This window comes from Anarhichas minor, unplaced genomic scaffold (genome assembly GCF_050575085.1).
Source record: "Anarhichas minor isolate MPS153535 unplaced genomic scaffold, ASM5057508v1 ptg000030l, whole genome shotgun sequence".
Taxonomy (NCBI): Eukaryota; Metazoa; Chordata; class Actinopteri; order Perciformes; family Anarhichadidae; genus Anarhichas; species Anarhichas minor.
Window position 1 is genome coordinate 11920771 of NW_027466476.1, and position 24281 is coordinate 11945051.

The following is a 24281-nucleotide window of genomic DNA, read 5'->3' on the forward strand; positions in this document are numbered from 1 at the left end:
GGACGTGGTCATCATGACGGCACTCATTAGTTTCTGGACTGATGCTTTGAAGACTCGAGTTCGGCGATTTTTCTGTTCGCCATCTTTAATTACGCCCGTCGCCATGTTGTTTTTTTCGCAACCAGTGAACAGGAAGTGACCATATCTGGACTGAGGAGGAGTGACGTAGAGACAACGTATACGTCTCTGGTAGAGACCTGTCAATCACTGTGTAGCCCCGCCCTAAAGCATCCCCTGCTTTATGGTCTGTTTGACTCTAAATGGACCATAATGTACTAAATGAACATCATGCTGTATTGAAGAAGACTTGAAACTAGAGATTGAGACCATGAGTCGACATGTGACATAGGAAGCGGAGCTACATCTGATCGGCTTGTTGAATCACATCATTCCTGATCTAGACAGCCCACTAAAAATATAACTGACTTCACGGTTTGTGGGTCGACAGGGACTCCAGATACCCAAATGTGTGAGCACAATGTGTGGATTCTTTTTCATGGTATGTCCCCTTTAAAAGACTCCATGTTGAGAAATGAGGTCATGGAAACAGCACATGGTTAAAGCACTACAACAAAGACCAATGTGAGATGAAATAGAATAACGCAGCGTCATCAACACTTACTGCTAAGAACATATGACGGAGGCACACGTTAGAACAATGCAGCATTGTTGTACAACACAAGAGAAACTCTATATCAGATACATGCAGTATAGAATCTGTGCTGCGGCTGAATTCTCACTGTGACAAACTTGAAACTCGCAGAGAAGTTGAACGACTAAAAGCTGCTGAAATATGAAGTCCTTGATAAGAAAATATATATATACATATTCATAAGTCTCACTAATCACCATCAAGGGTCTAATCATTCTCAGATTGCTCTGCTGCTCACGCTCCCCTCCACCACCTCACACACACACACACACACACACACACACACTGCTCATATCCAGCCTTGAATAATAATCATCACCACAAAATAAAAAGATGGAAACATTAAATCTCCCTCTGATGTGGTGAAATTCATCCTCTGGCCCAAATCTACAGCAGGAGGAGTGAGATGTTACCTGTATCTAGAAAATGCTATTTCCATCTCTCTGGCTTTGTGTCTTATATATGTGTGTGTGTGTGTGTGTGTGTGTGTGTGTGTGTGTGTGTGCGTCGGGCTCGGCTAAATGAGACCCCAGAGGTTTTTAGTCTTACAGCCCGAAGCTTCCTGCACACACATTTAAATGTGTGTGCAGCTCAAGTGTGGAGGCAGCAGCTTCCACATGATTGGGATGATGATGAGGAGGAGGAGGAGGAGGGACATGAGGCCAATAACAATGATGACTGGGATAATCGTGCAGTAGATGAGTAGCGTAGGAAAGAGGCTGAAGGCGGTGAAGAGGGTGAGGATGATAATGATGATAAGCAGGCTGATGGATGAAGGTGATATCGATGAAGATGATGATGGCCAGGGGGATTACGTTGAAGATGAGCAGGATGAGGATGATGATAATTCTGAATGTAAGCAATGATGTCGTACGTAAGCTTGGTAACAGAAGTATGAAGGAGTGAGACAGCTTGAGGAGCTATGTGAGAACTTTAACCAGCAAAGATGGAGAATTCAACCTAAACAAAGAGATCAGAGAGTAGAAGACATCAGCTGTGGTCCAGTATTTAGAGTCCAGATGTAAACATGTATGTGTGTCACGTTCCACCAGAGAGACATCAGGAGCTACAAGTCACCAGATGATCAACTCTGTTCTCTGTGTTCATGAACAGAACGTCAGACTCCATGAAGACACTCAGAGCTTTCACTTGATTCTGGTTTAACACACAGTCCAGTGGTAGTCAACACGGTTAACAGCTTGAAGCTGTAGACGCTGCTGGTGTTTCAGTTTCACCAGTGACCGTGTTAACTGGTGACTCAGCAGTTGAACACCAACACAACATGTAGGTGTCCTCGTAAAAGACTTCAACCAGTTTTAAATATCTGTGTTTATTATCGTAAACAAACATTTATGTGACGAGCAGCCACGAAAGCATTCGGCTGAGAGTCACCAGTTAACACAGTCACTGGTTAAACTGAAACACCTGTTGCGCTGAAACGGTCCTGATAGAACTCGAGTCCGTTGTTGGAATATCGACTCTGACAACCGAACATGAAACAATCAGACATTCAGATGCTGTTTACTGTTTTAAATCAATGTTTAAAGCTCGATAACTCGTCTGGATGTTGCCAACATGCACATTTATTATGGCGTCGGCTGTAAAAAGAACCATCACCTTTAGCGCAGAGTAACTGTTAAATCAATAATACAGGTTTCCTCAAACACAGTAACGCCTCCAAATCCCCCAAACGTCTGCCCAGTCATTGTTTTGAATCTCTTCTCCGAGTGTCGGAGCATGAGGACTGAGCTGGGAGGACGTGTGTGGATTTGGAGATCTTTTGGGTATTATAGGAGTATCAGGGAGTGTGTCTCTGAGTACTTTTCTGATGTACTTCTACAGCCCGAGGAGATTTGACCTGAGAATTCATAAAAAGAATAAACCTCTGAGTTATTTTTCCTTCAAACACTGGCTTTAAATTCAGTATTTCTTTATATTTAAGAAGGAAACTCCTCGCAGGTCAACACGATGACCCCAATTTTAGAGATCTTTGACGGATGAATAAAAGATAAAAGTGGTGGGGGGGGGGGGATATTCCTCACAGGTGGAACCGCTCCTGCCTGACCTCTGACCTTGTTGTGTGCTGTGTGAAAGCGAGGAGGAGGTGAAAGTCCTTACTGATGCAGGCTCCGTGCCAGCCGTAGTGTCCCCGGGGACAGTCGGAGACGCAGTGGTCGCCCAGCAGCCAGGTCCTCGCCGCGCTGCACCACAGACAGACGCTGCCGACGGCGGTCTGCAGGTCGGCCGCGCAGCGCTGACAGTCAGAGCTGCACTCTGCAGGGAGGACACACACACACACACACACACACACACAGGAAATGAAGGCTTGTCTTATCTTTTTCGTCATCCCACGTGTAATACAGACAAACATCACAGTCACACAGGTGAGATACCACGTAACCAAAATAAAATGCCTGATAAAGTTTGTTGAATTTTCTTTTTTTCCACACTGCAAACATCTAAGTGAGTTAATACCAGTTTGGACTGATTGATTCTTAGTGATTCTTCCAGTAATGTTCATCCTGCAGCATCTATTGTGAGGATACCAGTCTTCATTAATACAGCACAGATTAATCTGATAAACAAACTTATTTTTGGTCTTAAAGTGGAAGTTAAGAACAAGACCACATCAAGTTGAGCAGTACATGTCATGACATTTACAGGATCTAGAGATTTCAGTCTCAATCTCTGTTGTTTTTGCTCAAGTTAAAATAAAAATAGTCCATTCATCATTTTCAACTCCGCACTAATGTTTCTTCAGTTCAACTCGTGATCTTCATCATCGTCATCGTTTGACAGGACACACGTAGCGACAGAGAGGCCAGAGAGCGGATGAATCTTTGAAGAACAAACCAGGACTTTTATGTACTCAGAAGAACCTTCTGATCTATATTTACTTCTTCTAAAATCTGTTTACTCTTAAAATGCGTTGCCTGTGGGGATCTTCTTGAAAGACAAACAGAAACAACAAGAGAAGACAATTACGCAACAAAAACACAAAAGAAACATTCATAAAAAGAGGAAGTTATAATGAGGATGTCTCATCTATACGTGCTGGGATCGGGTGTTAAGTTCACTAATTAAACCTCAGACATGATTCCTTTGTGAGAAACAAAATCAGAAAAGAAATCTATCAACTCTCAAACTCTCAGATCTCCCTCCATCTTTCAGACCGCGCTGCCGAGATCTCTATCTGCGGAGGAACCAGCAGAACATCGGGGCTCTGCGGGCGAGGAGGCGTGAGCCGGGCCGGCTGAGGGGAAACTCAGATAAAGAGGCCGATCACGTAGAAGGACGAGAAGGTTCACACTTCTCTTGATGAGGAGACGGTTAAAGCACGAGGTTAAAGCAGACGGATATCAAACCGCGTGACAGAAAAAGATCTGGTTTCAGTACGAAGATGCGACAGATGATCTTCTTTGTTGGCTGAAGATGATCTGAAGGTGATTCGTGCAGCTCTAAACTACTATTCCAGTGGATTTACACTCTAAGAGAAGTGGTAGAGGTAGAGTTTATACTTGCTTAAAAGACAAATGAGAAAAAAGAAGATTTTTAAATGTATTAAAAGGCAAAAGTCATTAAATAAAAGAAAAACCTGCACTTGGAGCGACCTGAATCTGTAACCAAGTGATGGAGGGATGAATAAGAAACAGAGAGCAGAAAAGAGAAAAAGCTTTTTCTGTTCCTCTCTGACATGAAGTGAAGGAGTAGGAGTTGTGTTTGACATCGTTGCATGTTATATTTAACTCCCTGTTTCCACGGCTCGGTCAAATAGACGTATTCATACTTCAGACTGCTTCTTTCCATTGTTTCAGTTTCTATAAAGAAAATATGCAGAACTGGAAGAACTGGAGAATAAGCTACATTTAGGTTCATGTCAGGAGGACTTTACATATATTCACAGTTAGATGAACATGATTTCCTGGAGAAGCACAATTTTAAAACACACAAAAAGTGTGGCCGACATTTAAGTCCGACATTATTTCTGACTCCAGAGCAGCAGATCCTCCTGAACCAGGTGAGTCTCCAACATCAACAGACTAGAAGAAGAAGAAGAAGAAGAAGAAGAGCTTCCTGTCCTGTCCCATCCACACCTTTTATATCACATCACATTACAACAAAACCCGTCTCAGCGTTCCTCCTGCAGGTAATCCGGCTCCACGCTGGAGACCAGATAACTCAGGCGTCGGGGGATTATTGACTGTGCAGACTAAAAATGAATATAAAACTGAAATGGTATTGATTCGGGTCCTCTGAGTCCCCCTTTATCACGCAGTTACCAATTCTTTGAAGCGCATAAAAAGGTATTGTGGAGATATAAATGCACGGCACGCAGACTGGATGATGGTATTCTCCTGTGGGCCGGATTTATTCCAGACATTATCCAATACCTCGCTTTCCTTTTACATTTTTATCCCCCTGCATCCGAAATATATAAAGCAGAATCCCTTTTAACGAGAGTCACGCAGGAAAATAAAGACCCTAATGTCTCTCAATTAGTCGCTTCCTGATAAAAAATAAGAGAAAAGGACTTGAGTCTGCGAGTGCGAGTGCAGCAGAAGTTGAGAAAGCGAGAGGAACTAAAGTGGGACACGGTGTTCATTTGAAGTTGCAGGCGTAAGAAGAGATGCTGTGTGGTCCTCTGACGCCGACGTCACCCTGTCTAGACACGCTGCCCCAACAAAAGGAGGATTCACACATGCAGCTATTAAAGCAGCCCGACTCTTCTCTTCACGCTCAGCTCTGAATCACTGCCGGCTCCGTCCCCGTCCCAGAGGAAAAACACAGGACAAGGCTGTTTTAAATGTCAGATGTAGGATAAGGGAGGTAGCTCCACTCTGTCACTCACACAGCAAGGCCCGCATCAACGTGGACCAGATGCAGAACAAACAACGGGAGGGAGCACACGACGACGATGTCAAAGTGTTCACGTCATGTGCGGAATATTAGAGAAGCCACATATTGAGCTGCGATTAAATGTAATAGGAGGCGAATACTTTTCAGAGAGGACACGCGTCTTTCTACACAGAAGTATTTCCTGCTCCCATCTCCTGCATCTCAGCAGCTCACCCCCTGATTACCATCCTTCAGAGGCGCTGGTGGGTTCAAAGCCAGCGTGCAGATAGCTTGTCTGGAAAGGGGTGGAACTTATGCTACAAGCTGAAAATGGGTTCTATGGTACCCTCGAGTCTCCTCTTTACAGATATTCACATTCTATTTGAATATCTGACTGGAGTGCGGAGACTCTTGTGGATCTAACGAGCCCAGCTGAACTCATGTGTGATGACGTTAGTCCCTCCCGAGAGGAAACCTCACTGTAAATGTCATGTTGTGACCTTTAGGACGATCACAGCCTCGTGAAACTTAACCACAAACTAGAGACAGAAGGCTTTCAGAGGATGTATGACGATAAGGGGGTTTACAGAACAAAGCGCTCGCCATCATATTGACAAAATAATGTCATTCTTTGGAAGAAATCTCCAAATGTCAAAAGTGTTTGATACTAAATCACAGCTTGGGTTTGTTCTCTGCTGTTCCTCGAGGTCTTGGTGATGTTTTTAAGGGATTTGTGATCATTTTGATCAACTCTCGAGTGGTACAATTGTTCTTTTTTAAATTAGTATCAAAATCTGTGTGTCAAATGATGTCAACCCCCAAGTTGCTGTAACAACTGTTAAGACAGAATAGATGATGTGAATGGTCATCACATACGTCTATCATAATGCTCTAAAGCCCTTTTACACTTTATTACTGATTCAAGACGAGAACCACTTGACAGACGGCGAGCTACATCTCAGATGAATCACCAGGTTCCCAGCTGTCAGGTGACGTATAGAACACTTCTATGTTGACCTGCTATCTCCCCCTAAAGACCCCCTGTCCCCCCTAAAGATGTGGCTCTCTAAGGGTTAAACTCACGATCGGTGGGTTTGTTTCACTCATAAAATATCCATTGAGATATATTCTTTGTTTAGTTTACAGCCAGCAGAAGTACAGCTCCACATGTTGTATTCCTTTTCTGTTTCTATGAGGTCTCTGCAGAACAGATGAAAGATAAACGTATCGGATCCTTCACACCGGTAACGGCTCAGGGTCACACTGAGATAATATAATATAATATCTAATAATACGTCCATTATATCTATAACAGAGGAGGCAAAGTGGAACAGGAACATGCTGAAGTGAGAACGCTCAAAGGTACAAAGATTAAGAAAAGAGGAGTTACTACGACCGGTTAGTCGAGTAACACTCAGCGTTAATACGTTATGAATGCATTAAAGGAGACATGGACGGCTGCTGGCGCTGAAGGAAACGACGTCTCTTAAACACATGATGCTCTTCTTTCTTGTTTCTATGGTGATGCATTCTTGTTATCCAGCATGCGGGTCTATTTTAAGCTTCGTATGTTAAGTGATGACTCCAACACAATTAAGAAGCAAAAATAAATGAACTGGCGTAGAACTGTGAGCCTCTCTCTCTCTCTCTCTCTCTCTCTCTCTCTCTCTCTCTCTCTCTCTAAGGAGACAAGAGGAGAGACAGAGGGAGGGTGAGAGGGCTAAACTGTGTCTCTGCAGCTGACATCACTCCTCGATGTGAGACTCACATCTCAGGCTTCCAGTCTGAGATGATGAACAGTAGAAAGTCAACAAGACAACGAACAAACCCATCAAACCTAAAACCAGACAAACAGCCGGGGATCAGGTGTTTAATCACATCCCAATACAAGACTAATAAGAGACGCTATCAATGTGGTGCGATGGGAGATTTATACAACCCAAGAAGGGTTGCCACATCTTGTAAAATGTTCTCCTCTTATTCCTTAAAAGTTATACTCTCTAAAGGTATACAACTATTCATTTCCATTTTAACGCCATGGCCAGCAAAGAGTTCTGTGAGCTTCATCGCGTGGTTATTTAAAGGTTGGATTCAGTAGAGTTACCGGATAAACAAGTCTCCGGGTCCAATAGAAGGTTTTGATCACATGGGCGTTGTTTACAAGGCGGGGCTTGAGTTTTACACCAGATCTTTTGGGTTGTCTGTTGACGTCTCCGTTACATTCGGCTCAAGTTATTGTGTTTACACCCAAAACAACCTGCACAGGTAGGTGAATGCATTTCAGACAGAAGCCTAACTTTTTACTTCAGTCGATTCCATTCAACCAGGAAGGACAGAGGCACCTGCTGCCAATGGGAAGGTTCTCAATCTCCAGGATGGGAACCACCGCAGAGGGGAAACTGCAGTAGGATGACGGTGAAATTCTAATCTATGCGTCAACAAGACAGTCAGAGATCTGAAAATATCGGTTCATGTTGATGAATTATTCATAATCTGTGTCACAAAACAGGTGAGTAAAGCAGGATTGACTGTCTGAAGAGCGGGTATCTGTTTACTGAGGTAACACATCAAGAGAGAAGTAGAGTCATTCTCTCATAGACGTCTGTACAACCAGAGGAGGCGCCCCCTGGTGGACAGTAATGCAGCTTTAAGACACTTCAGTATTGGCTTCACTTTTCAGAACCGGAGGTTGCGGCCTGTCTCAGACACGTCGATATTTCCCATCATTCAGCTGGGACTGCTGTCATAATACTGCAGCCAGGCTCAGTCAACATCCAGGATAATGACACATGGAAATGGAAAGAAAGCTAGCGGAGCCGACCCACTGGTGTTTACACAGGAAAGAAGCAATTACTGGGTTTCTTACTGGGCCAACAACAAATGCCTTTTCATTACTACTATCTCTGCTCCAGTCTCCAATAGATGTGGGCCTTTCTGCAAAAAGCATAAATCACAAATGAGCAGCGGTTCCGGACCGAGTGTGATGGCTCCGAACAGTTTAAGGGTTCAGATAACAGTGTTTTTAAAGACAAGCGCTTGTGGAATTTGTCAAATCACCTGGCTGCCTGTGATAAAGTATGAGCGATGAGGGCGCCGCCGCCGCCGCTGCCGTCGAATGGAAATCGAATAAGAGGAGGGGGACGAGACGGAGAAAGTGAGAGACAGACGGGATGAGAGTGAGAGACAGACGGGATGAGAGTGAGAGACAGACGGGATGAGAGTGAGAGACAGACGGGATGAGAGTGAGACAGCCAATAGTGAGACATCTGCCTCTGCCTCTGCTCTCGTACGTGAACTCGTGATTGAGAGCGGAAGCCTCATCGCCTTAAGAGGTTATGTAACAGAGAAGGTGTAATCCAAGGCTGTGTGTGTGTGTGTGTGTGTGTGTGTGTGTGTGTGTGTGTGTGTGAGAGATAGAGTGGGTTTGCATGACAGAATAAATTGTAGAAGGATAAAACAAGAAAGTGAAGTGAAATATGTGTCTGTGTGTAAATCTGTGTGTAACTAAATTTGGGTTTGAGAGAGAGCTTAGTGTATATATAAATGTGTGTGTTTGTGTGAGAGAGAGAGAGAGAGAGAGAGAGAGAGAGAGAGAGAGAGGTGTGTGTACATGATAAATAAAGTGTGAGACAGAAAGGAGAAAACAAGAATAAGAAGATAAAGGAGAGATGTGTCTGAGTCTAGAAAATAAGTGTTCGAGAAAGGGCTTAGTGTTAAATGTGAATGTGTGTGTGTGAATGTGTGTGAATGTGTGTGTGTGTGAGTGGTGTGTGCGAGTGTGTGTGTCATGCAGAAATGATGACCTCAGTATTTCTGTGGCCCCGAAGTGACTGAAGGCATCTTTTATTAACCAGAGTTCGGCTGAGCTTGACCCATTTGAGATTAAGGTTGCGTGTGAGTTTGCAAACTAACTGCTTGTGTATGTGTAGGTGTGTGTGTATGTGTAGGTGTGTGTGTGTGTGTGTGTGTGTGTGTGTGTGAGGCGGCCGGTGTGTCTCTGCCCACATACAAGTGTGTGTGTCTGTGAGCTAAAATCTGGTTGCGGCTTCACATCTCCAAACAGTGTGTGTCATCAAAAACTGTAATTAAAAGTCACTGTGTTTATCCCCCCCCCCCCCCTGTTTTTCTGTTTACCCCCCCCCCCCCCTGCTATCTCCTCCACGCCGGCGTCCCATGGTGTAAACACGCCTGTTTTTGATCTACAGCCAGCGGTCCAGATAGGTAGAATCTCATTTCATTACCCGGCAGAGAGGGAGGACAGCCAGCGCCTCCTGACTGAGATATAACATGTCCTATTGACTTTCTGTCTGTTTGTCAAAGACATATTAGCACCTGATGAGGAAGATGAAGTGGAGCGAGGAGGCGTGAAGTATCTCGTGTTTACTGGCAGAGGTCTAAAGAAAGCTCGTCTTCGTGGATGATAATTGAGTTTCTTTTATATTATTATCAAAAGGTGAAGATACGCTTATGGAAAGAAACTCTTCCTCCAGTTTGTTGTTCTGTAGTTAAAGACACATTTCATAGTCACTGCAGAGCTTTCAGGAGACAGATATCAATGAAAGAGCATCTATCGTACAGAGACGGCTGGCTTCCTCTCTCATGAAACATGCAGGTTATGTGCCTCTGTGTGCGTGATCATGGAAAGATCAGCGGGCAGAGCGAGGTACTGACCCTCCAAGAGTTGGTGGTTCAATTCCCACTGGGGGCCACTCAGGATATAAATACAAGCACTCGTGGCAGCGTGTATTTTTGACGAACGGCACACACACACACACACACACACACACACACACACACACACACACACACACACAGGCTGACTTACTGAGACACTCTCCAGTGACGCGGTGGAGGAAAAGCCCCTCCTCGCAGCTCGTCCTGCAGTAGCCGCTCTGTAGGGAGGCCAGCGGGGGGCAGGAGGTGCAGTCGGCCTGGGAGGGACCGGAGCAGGTCTGGCAGGACGGGTGGCATGCTGGGAGGTGGAAGACAGAGGGAGGACAGGGACAAAATGGAGAATGCAGTGAAGTTGTATGAGAACGTAATAGTGTAGGAGACGGGTTCGGCTCCTCTTCCTTCACCGGCTAGTCTCTGACTTTGTCTGCTCTAGTCTTTGGTGCTGGGAGGTAGCGTACGGTTGGTTTATCAGAGCTTGTTTGCTTGACAGCTTCTCGAGAACAACTGCTGCTGGAAAACACTGAGACTGAACCACACAGACAGTAAATGTGCCATAAAAAACAAAACACAAAACGATTAAAGGAAAGAGGCTAAACAGCTCCGTGGAGCCGCAGAGTTGACGATAACTGTTTGTGGCTTTGTTATTACGAGCAGCACCTTTCACATTACTCAGAGTCATTGGATCCATCGCCGTGATATGAAAGTATTGATCGATGGAGCTTTAACTTCGCGCTGTGTCGTATTGCAAAGCATGAAGAAGTCACCAGCATCTAAACTTTGTGGTGAAAGTTCACTCTCTTGAGGACAGGAATACAATATCTCTTCAGGGCATCTGGGTAAGCTTTCTAATGAGCCAATCAGCAGCGAAGGAGTCCAGGCCAACTCAGCAAACGGGCCCTATTTATTCTGAAGTCCCGGAGGGAAACGGAGTCTGAGCCCATCGCTCTTCCTTACGTCTGCGTCTGCCATTTCAATTACTCAGCCAAAGTTTGGAGGAATAAAGATAATGTATGAAGGGATTCAATGACAACAGGTTTCTGTCTCTCTCAAGATGAACTATAAAGATTCTGTGTGCTGGTAGACGGGAGCTGGGAGGGGTCGTGTTGCTTCAAACCGAGCCGATGTAATGAATGGGAGATAAGAGCAAATGGATTTTCATTAACAAGGTGGCTCATAGAAGGGGGGGGGGGGGCGAGCATCAAGAATAACTCTATAGAAACAGACCATCTTCTCTCTGATGGTCTCGTTTACTGATGGAGGTCTGATAGAGGACCAGGACTACACTGAGACCAGGACCAGACCAGGTTCAGGACCAGTTTAAAGCTCCTCACAGTCATCTTGAATGCAGACCTTTACTTGTGAGTATTTCTACACTGTGTTACTGCTACTTCTACTATTGCGCTGCTCTTGCACAGCTATCTTTGTGAGGACCAGCTTCTGACCTTAAAGGAGGACATCTTCATGAAGTGAGGACATTTCATCCAGTCCTCACTTCTTCAAAGGGCTGCATGAGAGTTTTAGGGTTACGGTTTTGTCAGGAACAAGAGGATGCATCGTGTAAATGTGTGTGCTCAAGTTAAGACTAAGAATGTGTGTGTGTGTGTGTGTGTGTGTGTGTGTGTGTGTGTGTGCTCTCACCTTCGCACAGGTTGCTCTGGATGAAGAAGCCTTGTGGGCTGGTGGGGACACAGCGGCCCTCGTGCAGGCAGGACGGGGAGAGACAGGCTGTGCAGTTGTCTGCAGATGAACCGGTACAGAGCCAGCAGGAGGGATGACACTCTGAGGACACAGACGGCTCATTTTATATTCACCACAGACAGAAGAGGATGCTCGCTCCTCAACTGTGCCGCCTCACTACTTAACCAGGAGCGTCCTGTCATGTTGATGTTTACCTTCTCAGAGAGCGATGCCACTGATTTATTACTTCACTGTTTTTAGGTTTTGAAAGTGTTATTATTTTTATTATCATAAGCTTTTTTCTTTATTAAAGAACACAAAACATTCATCTCCGAATGAGCAGAAACGATTTAACTTTTAGCTGATTTCCATCTGAAGTCATTCATTTACATGCAACACCATGACATGGTCTCCATCACACTAACAACTACACAGACTACAGTCTACCAGCACATATCAACAGATAGATGAGGGCACAATCATTCAGTACAACTGTACACTTACACTTACAATTCATCCCAATTAAACACCTGAATCACAGTCAAATTAATATCGACGTCACTGGTTGCTCAATATTCATGTTGTTCCATCATGGGACAGAGAATGAGAGCGTGTGCAGGTTTTAAATCCAACGCTGGATGAAGTGAAATGAAAGAGCAGATTGTGGTTCTGCCCACTTTCTCAGAGCGGAGCTACAAAAGGATCCTCGAGCAGCTTTGTGTGATATCCTGAATATCGATCGAGCTTCTGAAGACAGAACGAGACTCAAGAGGTTGGTTTTTGGACCAAATGTTACAATGACGGCGATTTAATGATCAAAAAACCCTTTAAGGTTGTTTTGAGTGCGGTCTTACTGGCCTGGGATCAGCCGGCTATACAACAATGAAGATGCAGAAGAATCACAGCGTACAAACATGTTTGTGCTGCATTTCTTTACAAGGTTACTTTATTTGTCTTTGTACAAAAGGGCTGCACAACAAAATTCAGATTGAAGTTCAAAGATTGACTTTCAACATTTAACAACGTCAATGTTCTACTCATAGTTGTGTTTTCTGCTGCTCCTTAACGCAGCTTTGATCTGTCGAACTCTAAATGTAGCTTCATCTGACGAGGGTTTGGCCACTGCTGCAACATTCCTGTGCTTCTTGTGTCGTTCACCCTTCCCTTACATGCCCCCTCTCTCTCTCACACACACACACACACACACACACACACACACACACACACACACACACACACACACACACACACACACACACACACACATCCCCCCCCCCCCACACAGTGCTGCCCTGAAACAGGCCTTTTGTGCAGCTCTAGATGTCTGCTTTGGCTGCACTATTTTGGCAAATAGTTGAGCGGCGCTAGAGGAGCCATGAGCCGACCTGCTGGTGGCGTCGGTGGGGATGAGAGACAAAGGGCCTGTCACCATCTACTGTGTGTGTGTGTGTGTGTGTGTGTGTGTGTGTGTGTGTGTGTGTGTGTGTGTGTGTCAACCATACAGAAAACATTTACCCCATGGGAACACCTCAGCGTCAGAGCGAGGACCTTGAAAAGTCACAACAGTGTCAGTCGAAGCGGTCAATCATCGCCCACCTCCTTCACAGCCGCCTGTACCCATAATCCCCTTCTTCCTCCCAGAAATGTGGCAACTTTAATGGTTGGCTGAGATGATAAGACGGACTATAAGTTACCACAACAACAAGTGTGTACATCCATGAAAACACACACAACAAACGCTCATAAACGCAGTTTACACAAACCTTAATATCACCAGCAGAAAAACAAACACTCAGAGGCGAGTTGAACAGGCTTCATGTCAAACTTCATAAATAAGAGGAGAGAAGAAGAACGATAGCCAGCCTCTCCTTCTCTTATTGCATCTTGGTTATCTAATTTGTTGCGGTGGGCGGAGAGCACACATTGATTCCTGCAATACACAGATTCAGGCGCGTGTGCAGGCGTTCTCATCGCACATTGTCTGGTGCACGCGCCTCAGAGGATCGGATTCATTACTTTGTTTTGTGCTGATGGGCTCATAATATGAGGCGGAGGAGCTGTCGATGAGGTTGTGATTTAGTTTGGGGGATGGGAGCGCTCCTTAACGTCTTCCTCCAAACGACCCTCCCGGTAACGGTACCGGGGCCGATCGTTGCATCATCGTCCGCGAGCAACACAGGCAGAAACACGAGTGGAGGGTCGCATCTCATTCCTCTGAAGTGTCATAGCATTGAGTTGTGGTGCGCTAGAAGTCCGGACCACTTCTATGACAGAACACTAACTAAACGAACTATCGCGGTCAAGTTCAGAAGGGAAACAGCAGCTGCCCTCTGGGTCTCCACAGACTGTTTGTAAGAAGTGGACGTAGTCGTCGTTACCTCATCCATTGGTTTGTGGACTGTGACAGGTTATGAAGCCTCAATTTGGGCGTCGCCATCTTGGGTTTTGCAATCAGTCAAAGGAAGTGACCATATTTGGAATGCGGATGAGTGACGTAGAGATGCCGTATACGTCTCTGGTAGAGACCTGTCAATCACAAGGTAGGCCCGCCCTGGACAGTAAACCATCACGTACCACCGTTACTTCACCTGCATGATTTGTCTTATAAAATATCAACCTTTCATCTCATTTTGTGGCTCCTGTCTCCCCCAAACACACAAACAACAGTGCAGTTTAAAAGGCTCAGAGGCTCTCCATGTCTCTGACATCATCCAGCACAGCTCAGGTGCGTGTTGACACTTCCTGTAAGCGCCGGTGAGCTTGCGGCTCGACCTGTCGACGGAGCGGCATCGAACCTCCTACACACCGACTATCTCTGTCTGCACCGGAGGGCTGCAGACTGCAGAGGAGGTCGGCTTTGTCTTTCAGTCCTGCTCTCAGACTCCTGACAGCTCGTCAGCTCAGACCCACTCACTGTGTGTGTGTGTGTGAGAGTCTAATGTGCATGTTTACATGCCGTCCTCCCCCGCTTCAGGACAGTAGCTGCTGAGGAGGTCTGAGTATTTGCCAGAGCTACTCTAACACACACACACACACGCACACACACACACACACACACACACACACACACACACGCACACTTGTACAACAGCCTCCATTGTTCCCATCCAAACACCTGAACCCACTGACGCTCCACTGAGGGAAACCTTTGCTGAATGGAAGAACTCTGTGTTTCTGTGGAGTGGAGCTTTGATGACTCGTCGTTTATCCCGCTGACCCTGGGATCGCTGTGTCGAGCCTCGTTTAGGAGGTTTAGGGGTGAAAGAGAAGCGGCGGACATGTTGCCTGATGAACAACGTGACTCTGTGCTGAGACAAGCAGTTCTAATCCAATGTTCTTTCTTTTTCTGTTTTTTTACAAAGATTTGTTTCCAAAGCGTGAGCAGGACAAAGGCACAAATCCAATATCTGATTTTTTTAGATGTTGCTGAGACATAACTCAAATCACATGACTGAAAACGCTGCTCAGTACATAAACGGGTTTTTATTGGCCGATTCCCTTCGTCGCTTGTAAGCCATAACTGAAACAAGTCGAGCACACAACATCAAACACGTAGAGAGAGATGCAGAGCGTGACGTGACGTTAGCAGTCTAAGCCTGGGTCGCACCAACGAGGAGTCATTTAATCTAAGACTAGTCCAGAGCCTGATGAACCCAGGTAAATGACAGAAGTGCTCACTTGCACTGGAACAACGTTAAGCGTCCTTTACAGCTGCTTTTCTGCTCCTGTTGCTGGTTCATCAGGTGTTTGTGCTTTGATTCTGTCTCTGTAGTCAGTGAGAATGTTTGCTTTGCCAGACTTTCCATTGAGTAACAACAGCCTTTAATTTAACCCCCCCCCCCCCCCCCCCCTGTATTGGCTCAGTGTTGGTCCCCTGCGATCACGTCGATGAATGGGTGTTACAGGACGCTCTAACCCAACTACTACGCATCGATTTGAGATTGTCTCTTCCAGCAGGATTAAGGGAATCCAATAACAGCTAACGGCTATTCCAGGTAGAGTAAGTGAATCTGCTCCGGGGGCCCGGCCCCGCTCTGAACTTACAGAAAGTAAACTGTTGTGAGGAGACGGATCAGCTACGACCGACAAGGCTTCGGGCTCAAGTTTCCTAGAATTGAAGCGATGCAGAGACTCATGACTCATACATTTAATTTGCAGGCTGCTCAAGTGTGACACAAAGTGAGGAATTTGACTTTCTGTATTGTGAAAGAAAGGAGCCCAGAGGCTGCACAGATCCATTATTCAGGAGGTAAAAAAGCATGATAAATAATTTGCGTCAAGCAGAATAATTTTGTGTCTCCAAAGAGAGGCGGCAAACTGCGATTTTCGAGACCCGCTCACTTTCTTCACAAAGGAAACAGCACAGGAAGTGTGTGTGTGGGGGGGGCGAAAAGTACCGACAACAGCAGCAACAAATTACAATGTTCCCGAGCTTCAGGAATCCAGGAAGCCGTGCAGACTTTCCTTCAGAGCGCCCTGTAATTGACGAGTCCTCGCTGCTTGTAGCACAGCTGTGAGCAGACGCTGAGGACTTATCTGCAAAGCCGTGGGAAAGCCCATTAAACCTACCCAGAATGCAACCTGCCTTGTCTTCAAACTCCTCATGTCTCGTACGTCACGCTGAAGTCAAAGAAGTGAGAAAGGCAGAAAAAAAAATAACCAAATATCTTCTGTTCAGTTTCAGGCTTTTATGATAAATAATAGTTCATTTAAATTATGAATTATTATGATTATTATTATGATGATTATGATATGAACATAATATAATGACATGTAAATATATTGTTATTATTATTATTATTATTAGGATATTGCTGTTGAAGCGTATATATATTTATTAACACTGGACTACATCTTTTGTCTTTCACATCTCATAGACTCTCAGCCGTATACTGTTGCCTCTTATACAAACACACACACACACACACACACACACACACACACACACACACACACACACACACACACACACACACACACACACTCTACGTAACCCAATCTAATTATATCTATAGTCCCGGATTCTTTTCATTGAATTACCTACAGTACGTCATCGTAACTGCTCTATGTTATTGTCTTTACGTCGATTTTCCATGTTTATGTCACTTTATGTTTTTTTGTCACAATGCTTCACTCTTCCACCAAGTTGAATGAAAGTCGTGCCGGTAGTTTTTCTATAATCTTGCTGACAAACAAACATAAACAAGAAACCAGAACCAGAAAGCAGAACCTCCTTGGTGGTAGTAAGGTAGCATCACCAAAAACAAACAAGACTAAACTACTCAAAAAAATGAAAATGAAAAGATAAAATACACAAATTCTATTCATGAAAATCTAGAGAAACAACCTCCTTCTTTCCTGGAGACATTCAAGATCTCATGCTATCAGAACCACTCTCACCGATGCACTCCACAGTCTGTGAAGTACATTCAACCTGAACGTAAGCAGCAGCTTGATCTCATTTCAGCTCAGAGCCGACGAGAAGTGAGCCGAACAAAACGCCAGCGTTGGCTTCGGCTCCACGAAGAGACAGCAGGTAGAACAAATACCCTCCTGTCTGCCGATAACACCGACTGCAGGATGGTCGCTGGGTACAAAGACTGAGGAGGGAGGAGAGACGATGGGCGAGCGGCTAAATGGATAGAATTTCACAGCACACGGTTAGACGGTACGAGGGAGGTAAAGAAAACCGATCAGTCTTTTCATCTCCCTTCTCCTCTTCCTTGTCGTCCCACTTCATTAAAAAACACAAAAAAACCATCCCCTGGCTGTCTGGCAAGGAGGTGGTGTGTGTGTGTGTGTGTGTGTGTGTGTGTGTGTGTTGGTAGGCGGGTGATAATTATTCTCACTTGACAGACTATCCCCTCAAACCTAAAACCAACCTTAAAAATGAGCCTGTTACACGCACAATTTCACACTCACAAACAACCTAATCAGGTGTCTCCACACACACAAACACACACGCACGCACGCACACACACACATACACACACACACACACACACACACTACTCTGCATACCTTCCAAACACCAAATCAAGAATAAACTTTGAGTTTTGTGCCAAAATGTCCAAGAGAGGAAACTCTTAGAGCTACAGCATGTTGCTGTAACAGCTGCACTAAATCTACAGTCTACTAGGGCTGCACAATATATATATATACGTATATATATATATATATATACGTATATATATATATATATATACGTATATATATATATATACGTATATATATATATATGTTCCTCACATCCTGCAGTAAACTACTAATTACTCATTTCAGCAATAAAAGATACTTTTCCCTTTTTAAGTTTTCTCTTAACTTCTGATCGATTCTGTTTACTCTGTGAGCGAAATTTAAAATAAATGTAAAAAGCCAGTATTAAACCGGAAATTCACTTAACATTTGGCTGCAACTAATGTTTATTTTCATCACTGATTACTCCATTGATTTTGTTTTTTATTAAGGAACTAATTGTTCGATCTATAAAATGTCCAAAACTTCAGACAAATGCTCTTTGCAAGTTTCCAGAACTTAAAAAAAATCGTCACAAGAGAGAAGCTCAAACAATCAAATGTTAAAAAGGATAATCAATTCATAAAAACGCTGTTCACTCATCGACTGATTGATTAATCACTCGTTATTTCAGCCCGCGTGCACCGAGATAAGCTGCTTGCTTGTTGTTCGCCGGCTTTCATTGAGCCTGAACAAACAACATCAGTGTCACCCGATCGGCTTTTAAACCCACAGTGACTCGTGATGGACTTGCTGATTAGCTCGTTAACTAGTTAACAGCTCTCAGCAGGAGGCAGAGACAGCGCCGGCTCACCCTCACAGCTGCTGATCCTCTACAATGAAGGAGGAAATGAAACCTCCTGCACTCACCTCTGCATGTATGCATGTAGTCCGGGAAGCTGCGTGCAGGACACCCGGACGTGCAGACACCGTGCTGCAGGTGAGCGGACTGCAGCAGGAGGGCCTCCGCTGGTTTCGGACATTGGACGCAGTCCGAGGCCAGCGGTCCCACGCAGGAGCGACAGGAGGGGTGACAATCTGAAAGCAGGGGACGTGAAAGGGTCATGTATTTACTTGTACGATCTTAAAGTAAGCTTTGGTTTAAGCTCTTACTGTGGCAGGTGTCGTCCTGGGAGTAGAGCCCCTCCCCACAGGCCTCCACACACTGGCCCTGGTGGAGCAGGAGCCCACCTGGACACGAGGTACACTGGGATACCGAGGAGCCCCAACAGGAGGCGCAGGAGCTGTGGCAGGCTGAAGAGAGTCGGTTTGAAGGCGGTTAACACGTTCTCTTCTTCATGGTTACACATTTAAAGGTCTTTTTGTGCTGGAGAGCGGACCTACCTCTGCATCTGCTGTGGCTGTCCAGGTAATGCTGAGCTGGACACTGGGAAATACACTTCCCATGATGCAAGGCAGTCCCCGGCAGACAGCTCATGCACATGGGGTTGTCAGGGAAACAGGAGGCACAGGACGAATCACAGGCTGTGAAACCGAAGCGTGTGAATGTTAATGGACCAGATAACACCGTAAGTAGGACCTACGCTTCTCCAGTCAATCGATACCTGCAATCAGGCCTGTTTGTGCCCACATCTAAAAAAAACACAACAACAATCAACTCAAGCGTTCTTAAAGCACGACGTGTGATGTCGTTAAAAAGCTGCTTTTTTTTGGTTCCAGCTGGAAACCAACTTTTTGGTACAGAACCAATTTATTTTTAACAGTTTAACAGTTCAACGTTCGGTGCGACCGGAGGTTTTTTGAAACTGAAAAAGGTTTTTTATTGAGAACCACCGAGGAAGTCAGTCCAACTTTATGTTTTAATTGTTAAAGTATTGCTATCGTTATAGATTCAAAAGTGATAAAAAGTTGAGTTAAAAAACAGTCAGAATGTGTCCAGAAAACAAAGTGAACTTATTTAGGGAGCATGAAGTGTGTGTGTGTGTGTGTGTGTGTGTGTGTAGACTTCCACATTGACATGACCTGTTGTCACGCACACATGCTCAGACAGATCTTTGCCTCCATCTAAACGGAGGCTGAAATCAGTGAGAGGTATTCCTACGGCATGCCGGAGGGGACATAAACAAGCAAAGCTGTCAAATCTAACCCAGGAAGCCCGCGGAGGAAAACGGAGAAGTTAAAAACCCTTCAGCTCTCTCTCCGGGTGTTGACATTTAAAACCAGACCTCAAAGCAACACACTGGCAAGTTCTAATGGATGTGACCTTTTTCCCAGAAAGTTTCCCAGGTTTCTGACATTTCCTAAAGAAGAGCAGGCTCCTCGCTGAGTGCTTCAAGTCTTCCTCGTGAGCCGGAGGAGTTGAGGAGGCTCCCTCATCGACCCCTCCGGGTGGCTCTAACCAAAAAGAAGGAGCTCAGCTCACCGTCTCCCCGAAGGAGGGAGCCTCGTCTGGCCTCGTCTTCATCTTACCACTCAGAAATAGAAACCATCCATATTCATGCAGGATCTCCTTATTCACAGAGCTTCTGGATCCTCATTAGTGCGAGAGAGAACTGCTAATTAGCCTACTGTATCTTTCTTATTGTTTGTTTTCTAACTCTGACTACTGCTGACTTCATCGCTTTAGCACCGTGTGGAGTCGGCGCTGGCAAGAAGCTCCACAGGGAGGCTAAAAAAAAACAACACGAGCCCAAACAAGCCTTCACCTCCAGTTGACCGCCAACACTCAACCGCTCATCGTCTCAGGTTGTGTTTTCTCTTCTCAGCCTTGGCACATTCTGTGACACTTCATTTCTCTGTTTCAATATCAACTTTCCCTCGTCATGAAGTGAGGCTGCAGAGGGAACACGCTGCAGACGGATCACCTTTAATATCACACGTTCTGCAGCCCTATTGACGATGAATGAATTGTGCTTTATTCTTTTTAGCCTATTTCTCAGAAATCAGACCCGACATGTTTATTTTCAGACATTTTAAGGATTTAGAATGAAACTCCACTCTTCCTATTTCTAAGGATAATTAAAGGCAAACATGCCGACTAAAGGCCGTCACATTGAAATACTTTCTGTGCAGCAGAATTATATGTAACAGCAGATTTACCTGAGAGCCTTCTGCAATTTGAAGATGCTCCGTTGAAAAGCCTTTACTTTGTATTACAGATGAACCCGACTGTCCCGACTGTCCCATTAGTGCAGGAAATAGACCAGAATGCAGTGCGGGATGTGCTCTCTGTGAGGCTGAATGTGATATGTTTATGGGTCTGTTTTGAGGGGATTCTGGGAAACACAGAAAACTAGTAATTGAAGTAGATAATTCAGGTTAAAGACGATATTTATCTTTAAAATAAAGATTGTTTAGATTCACATGAGTGTGTGTTGGGTTAAAGGGCCGGTGGGAGTATTCCTCTTATTCCTAAAATCCAAATACTGATAAAAAGATAACCTGCTACACATCAATGACACACCTTCTGTTTTATTTAACAGTGTGTAAACGGGTCAACTTTACCGTAGCAGACGCCTTCTTCACTGTAGAAGCCGGCGCCACAGTCGGGAACACATTCCCCGTCTTTGAGCAAGGCAGCCGGGTCCGAGCACGACACGCACTCCTGCTGGGTCGGCCCGCGGCACTCTGAGCAGGACCCGTCACAGCCTGGTGGGAAGAACAGGGAAATGATGTCTGTCTTTAGAATTTGTCTGTTTTTGTTCAATAAACATAGGAAGAGGAAATACAAAGAATACGGACAAAGAAACCTAAAGAAATAGGAGAAATATGTAGAACATGAGAGTTTAGAGCAGTGTTGGGTTCAGAGATGTTGATCGGGGGGGATGTGCACAAGTGTGTAAGAGAATTCATGTAATGCACGGCGACAGATGATGATGAGACACACTGTACCTGAGAGGAAACTGTTGTTGTGGTATTTACTGTGTATCGTCAGTGTGAAATAGTCCGAAGGCGAGACCCCCCAGGCAAAAATATTGCTTTATATGCATTGGGCTATTTTGGGCTATTTTGCTTCCATAACACGTCTTCTTTCAGACTAGTGGAGAGAAAACATCCAAAACACACATTCAGGTTTTTATTTTACTACTTTGTCTGTTTGCGTCTGTAGATTTCTGCTAAAATCACCAACAGTTACCGTTAGATAATGCCTCATTTGCATATTTAAACATAACTTGTAATAGAATAAATCCTCCTCTTAATGTGAGTAATGAAGTGGTGAAGTTTCATGGTGATATCTATGAGTTCATGTGTTCACCTGTAGAGTCTCTAAATGTCTGTAATGTAACTAAACGTCTCTTTAAAGGACGTTTCCTCTCAATGAGTTTGTTCTCAGACTCTGATGATAAATCTCCACTTCAGCAGCTCTTACATTCACCAAACTTCACTCTTTCATTCCTCATGACTCATTTATACAACATTTAGTACTAAAAACATGCTGTTTTCTGATGTCTGTTGACAGTATTGTCAGATGTATGGAGTGATACAAAGACTCTAAACTTTCACTCTCATATATCAACAAAATGAAACAATACTTCTGAGAATGGCTTTATTAAATGTTCTCATTTCTGTTCTGAAAATATATAAAAATGAGCACATATTTAATAAGATAGTGCCTCATTCGCCAACCTTTGAGGAAGCCGGTCGTTTCCTTACAGGGTGCTGTGTGTGTGTGTGTGTGTGTGTGTGTGTGTGTGTGTGTGTGTGTGTGTGTGTGTGTGTGTCTGGGTAGAATAAGACCAGGTCTGGGTAGAATAAGACCACAATCTCTCTCTGTTAGTGTGAACAAATAGAAGCTCCACAAAAACCCATTTCAACACAAACTGGTGTAACAACAGCTGACTTCCTGGCGGCCGTCAGTCTGACAGCAGATGCCACAGAAACAGAGACAGAAAGCACAGGAGTGCAGTGACTACGCTGGCTCTGATACAGCCGGCTCTCTGGCACCGACGACGCTGTTTACTTCACAACTTCACCACACATTCACAAGCTGCTGCTGCTGCTGCTGCTGCCGTCCTGTTCCACGAATGAAACGCACATTAAGGAACAACAAAAATGCTCCTCATGGATCACCTCCACACAGAGTTCATGTGCGTTAGAATATCTATATCAGATGTTGTTTTCACATGTTGCTGTTGTTCCCATTATGATCTAAATAAAGTGTAAAGGTCCCTCAGAGGTTCTTCTAACATCTGAACAATGTGTTCCTTTCTGGAGGAACCCTGGGATGTCGGAGGTTTGTGGAAGCACCTCATAAATCCATCAATCCTTCCTAAAAATGTTCTTCAAAGACACTTTATTTAACATTAGTCATCAGCACTGGTGGTAGTTTCACTTCTTATACACTTTGTATTTTTATTTAATTAATTTACCTTACTCTTATTGCTATTATGCAATGGTGTCAGTATTATTTATTTTACGCTTAATAATTGTTATTTTACTGTCTTGGTCTTGGTCTTGGTCTTGTCTCGGTCATGTCTCGGTCTTGTCTCGGTCTTGGTCTTGTCTTGGTCTTGTCTCGGTCTTGGTCTTGTCTTGGTCTTGTCTTGGTCTTGGTCTTGTCTTGGTCTTGTCTTGGTCTTGGTCTTGTCTTGGTCTTGTCTTGGTCTTGTCTTGGTCTTGGTCTTGTCTTGGTCTTGTCTCGGTCTTGTCTTGGTCTTGTCTCGGTCTTGGTCTTGTCTTGGTCTTGTCTTGGTCTTGTCTTATCTTCAGGGGTTGTTTGCATGGATCCAAAAACCAGTTAGGTGACTTGTGGCCTTTTTATGAAATCTAAATTGTTGTGTTGAAGCTTCCTCGGTGTTAGACACTTCTGGCTGTGCTGTCAAATGTCCTTCCTGTTCATGTAAGGGTTGTTAGAGGAAGCTGCTGAGTAATGCTTCTGGTTGTGGATCAAAATTATTCCCTGTTACCTTTTCAGAGCACTTAAAACCCCCCAAAAAATCAATCCCGGCCTTGAAGCTTATCATTTGTATAAGCTGTACATTTGATTTGATTTCATTGCTGATACCTGACCTCCTCACAATTGTATGTATTAGTATCAGATGTAAAGTGGTTACATCCAGTATGGACCACTTAGTACCCACTTCAGTTCCTCTTTCTTAATCTGCAGGTACATTTGAATGAGCACAAGCTTCAAAATAAAAAGAAATAAAGAGATCTTTGGGAAACAGAAGGCAGACGTTTGATTGGCAATGAGTTGGTGTTTGTTTGTAAAGTCAGAACAATATCTGCAAAGAGTATATTATAATATCACAGCTTTTTATGAACCCCAGTGAGCACGACATCGCAAATAGCTGTGAGCTTCAAGGGCTTCTTCAAAACACAATCTTAGGAGAGCCCATGAAGGTTCCTTGAGGAGCTCCAGAGGGTTTGTGAACCCTGGCAGTTCTTCCACAAATGTGCAGTAAACTGAATTGTTCTCAAGCTCTACAAAGCCTTGTAATAACCCTTCACATTCTTATTGGTTTTC

At 44.5% G+C, this 24281-nt stretch overlaps 1 protein-coding gene across 1 annotated transcript in view; it reads right to left on the reverse strand.

Annotated features, from left to right (window-relative positions):
• Positions 1-24281, reverse strand: part of fras1 (Fraser extracellular matrix complex subunit 1) — a 173068-nt gene that overhangs the window by 77199 nt on the left and 71588 nt on the right. The window contains exons 16-22 of the mRNA XM_076105022.1: positions 21320-21463; positions 19199-19339; positions 18968-19108; positions 18725-18892; positions 11801-11941; positions 10314-10460; positions 2771-2926 (exon numbers count right to left, since the gene is read on the reverse strand). Coding sequence (XP_075961137.1) covers positions 2771-2926; positions 10314-10460; positions 11801-11941; positions 18725-18892; positions 18968-19108; positions 19199-19339; positions 21320-21463 — 1038 coding nt within the window. The remainder of the gene's footprint in view (positions 1-2770; positions 2927-10313; positions 10461-11800; positions 11942-18724; positions 18893-18967; positions 19109-19198; positions 19340-21319; positions 21464-24281) is intronic.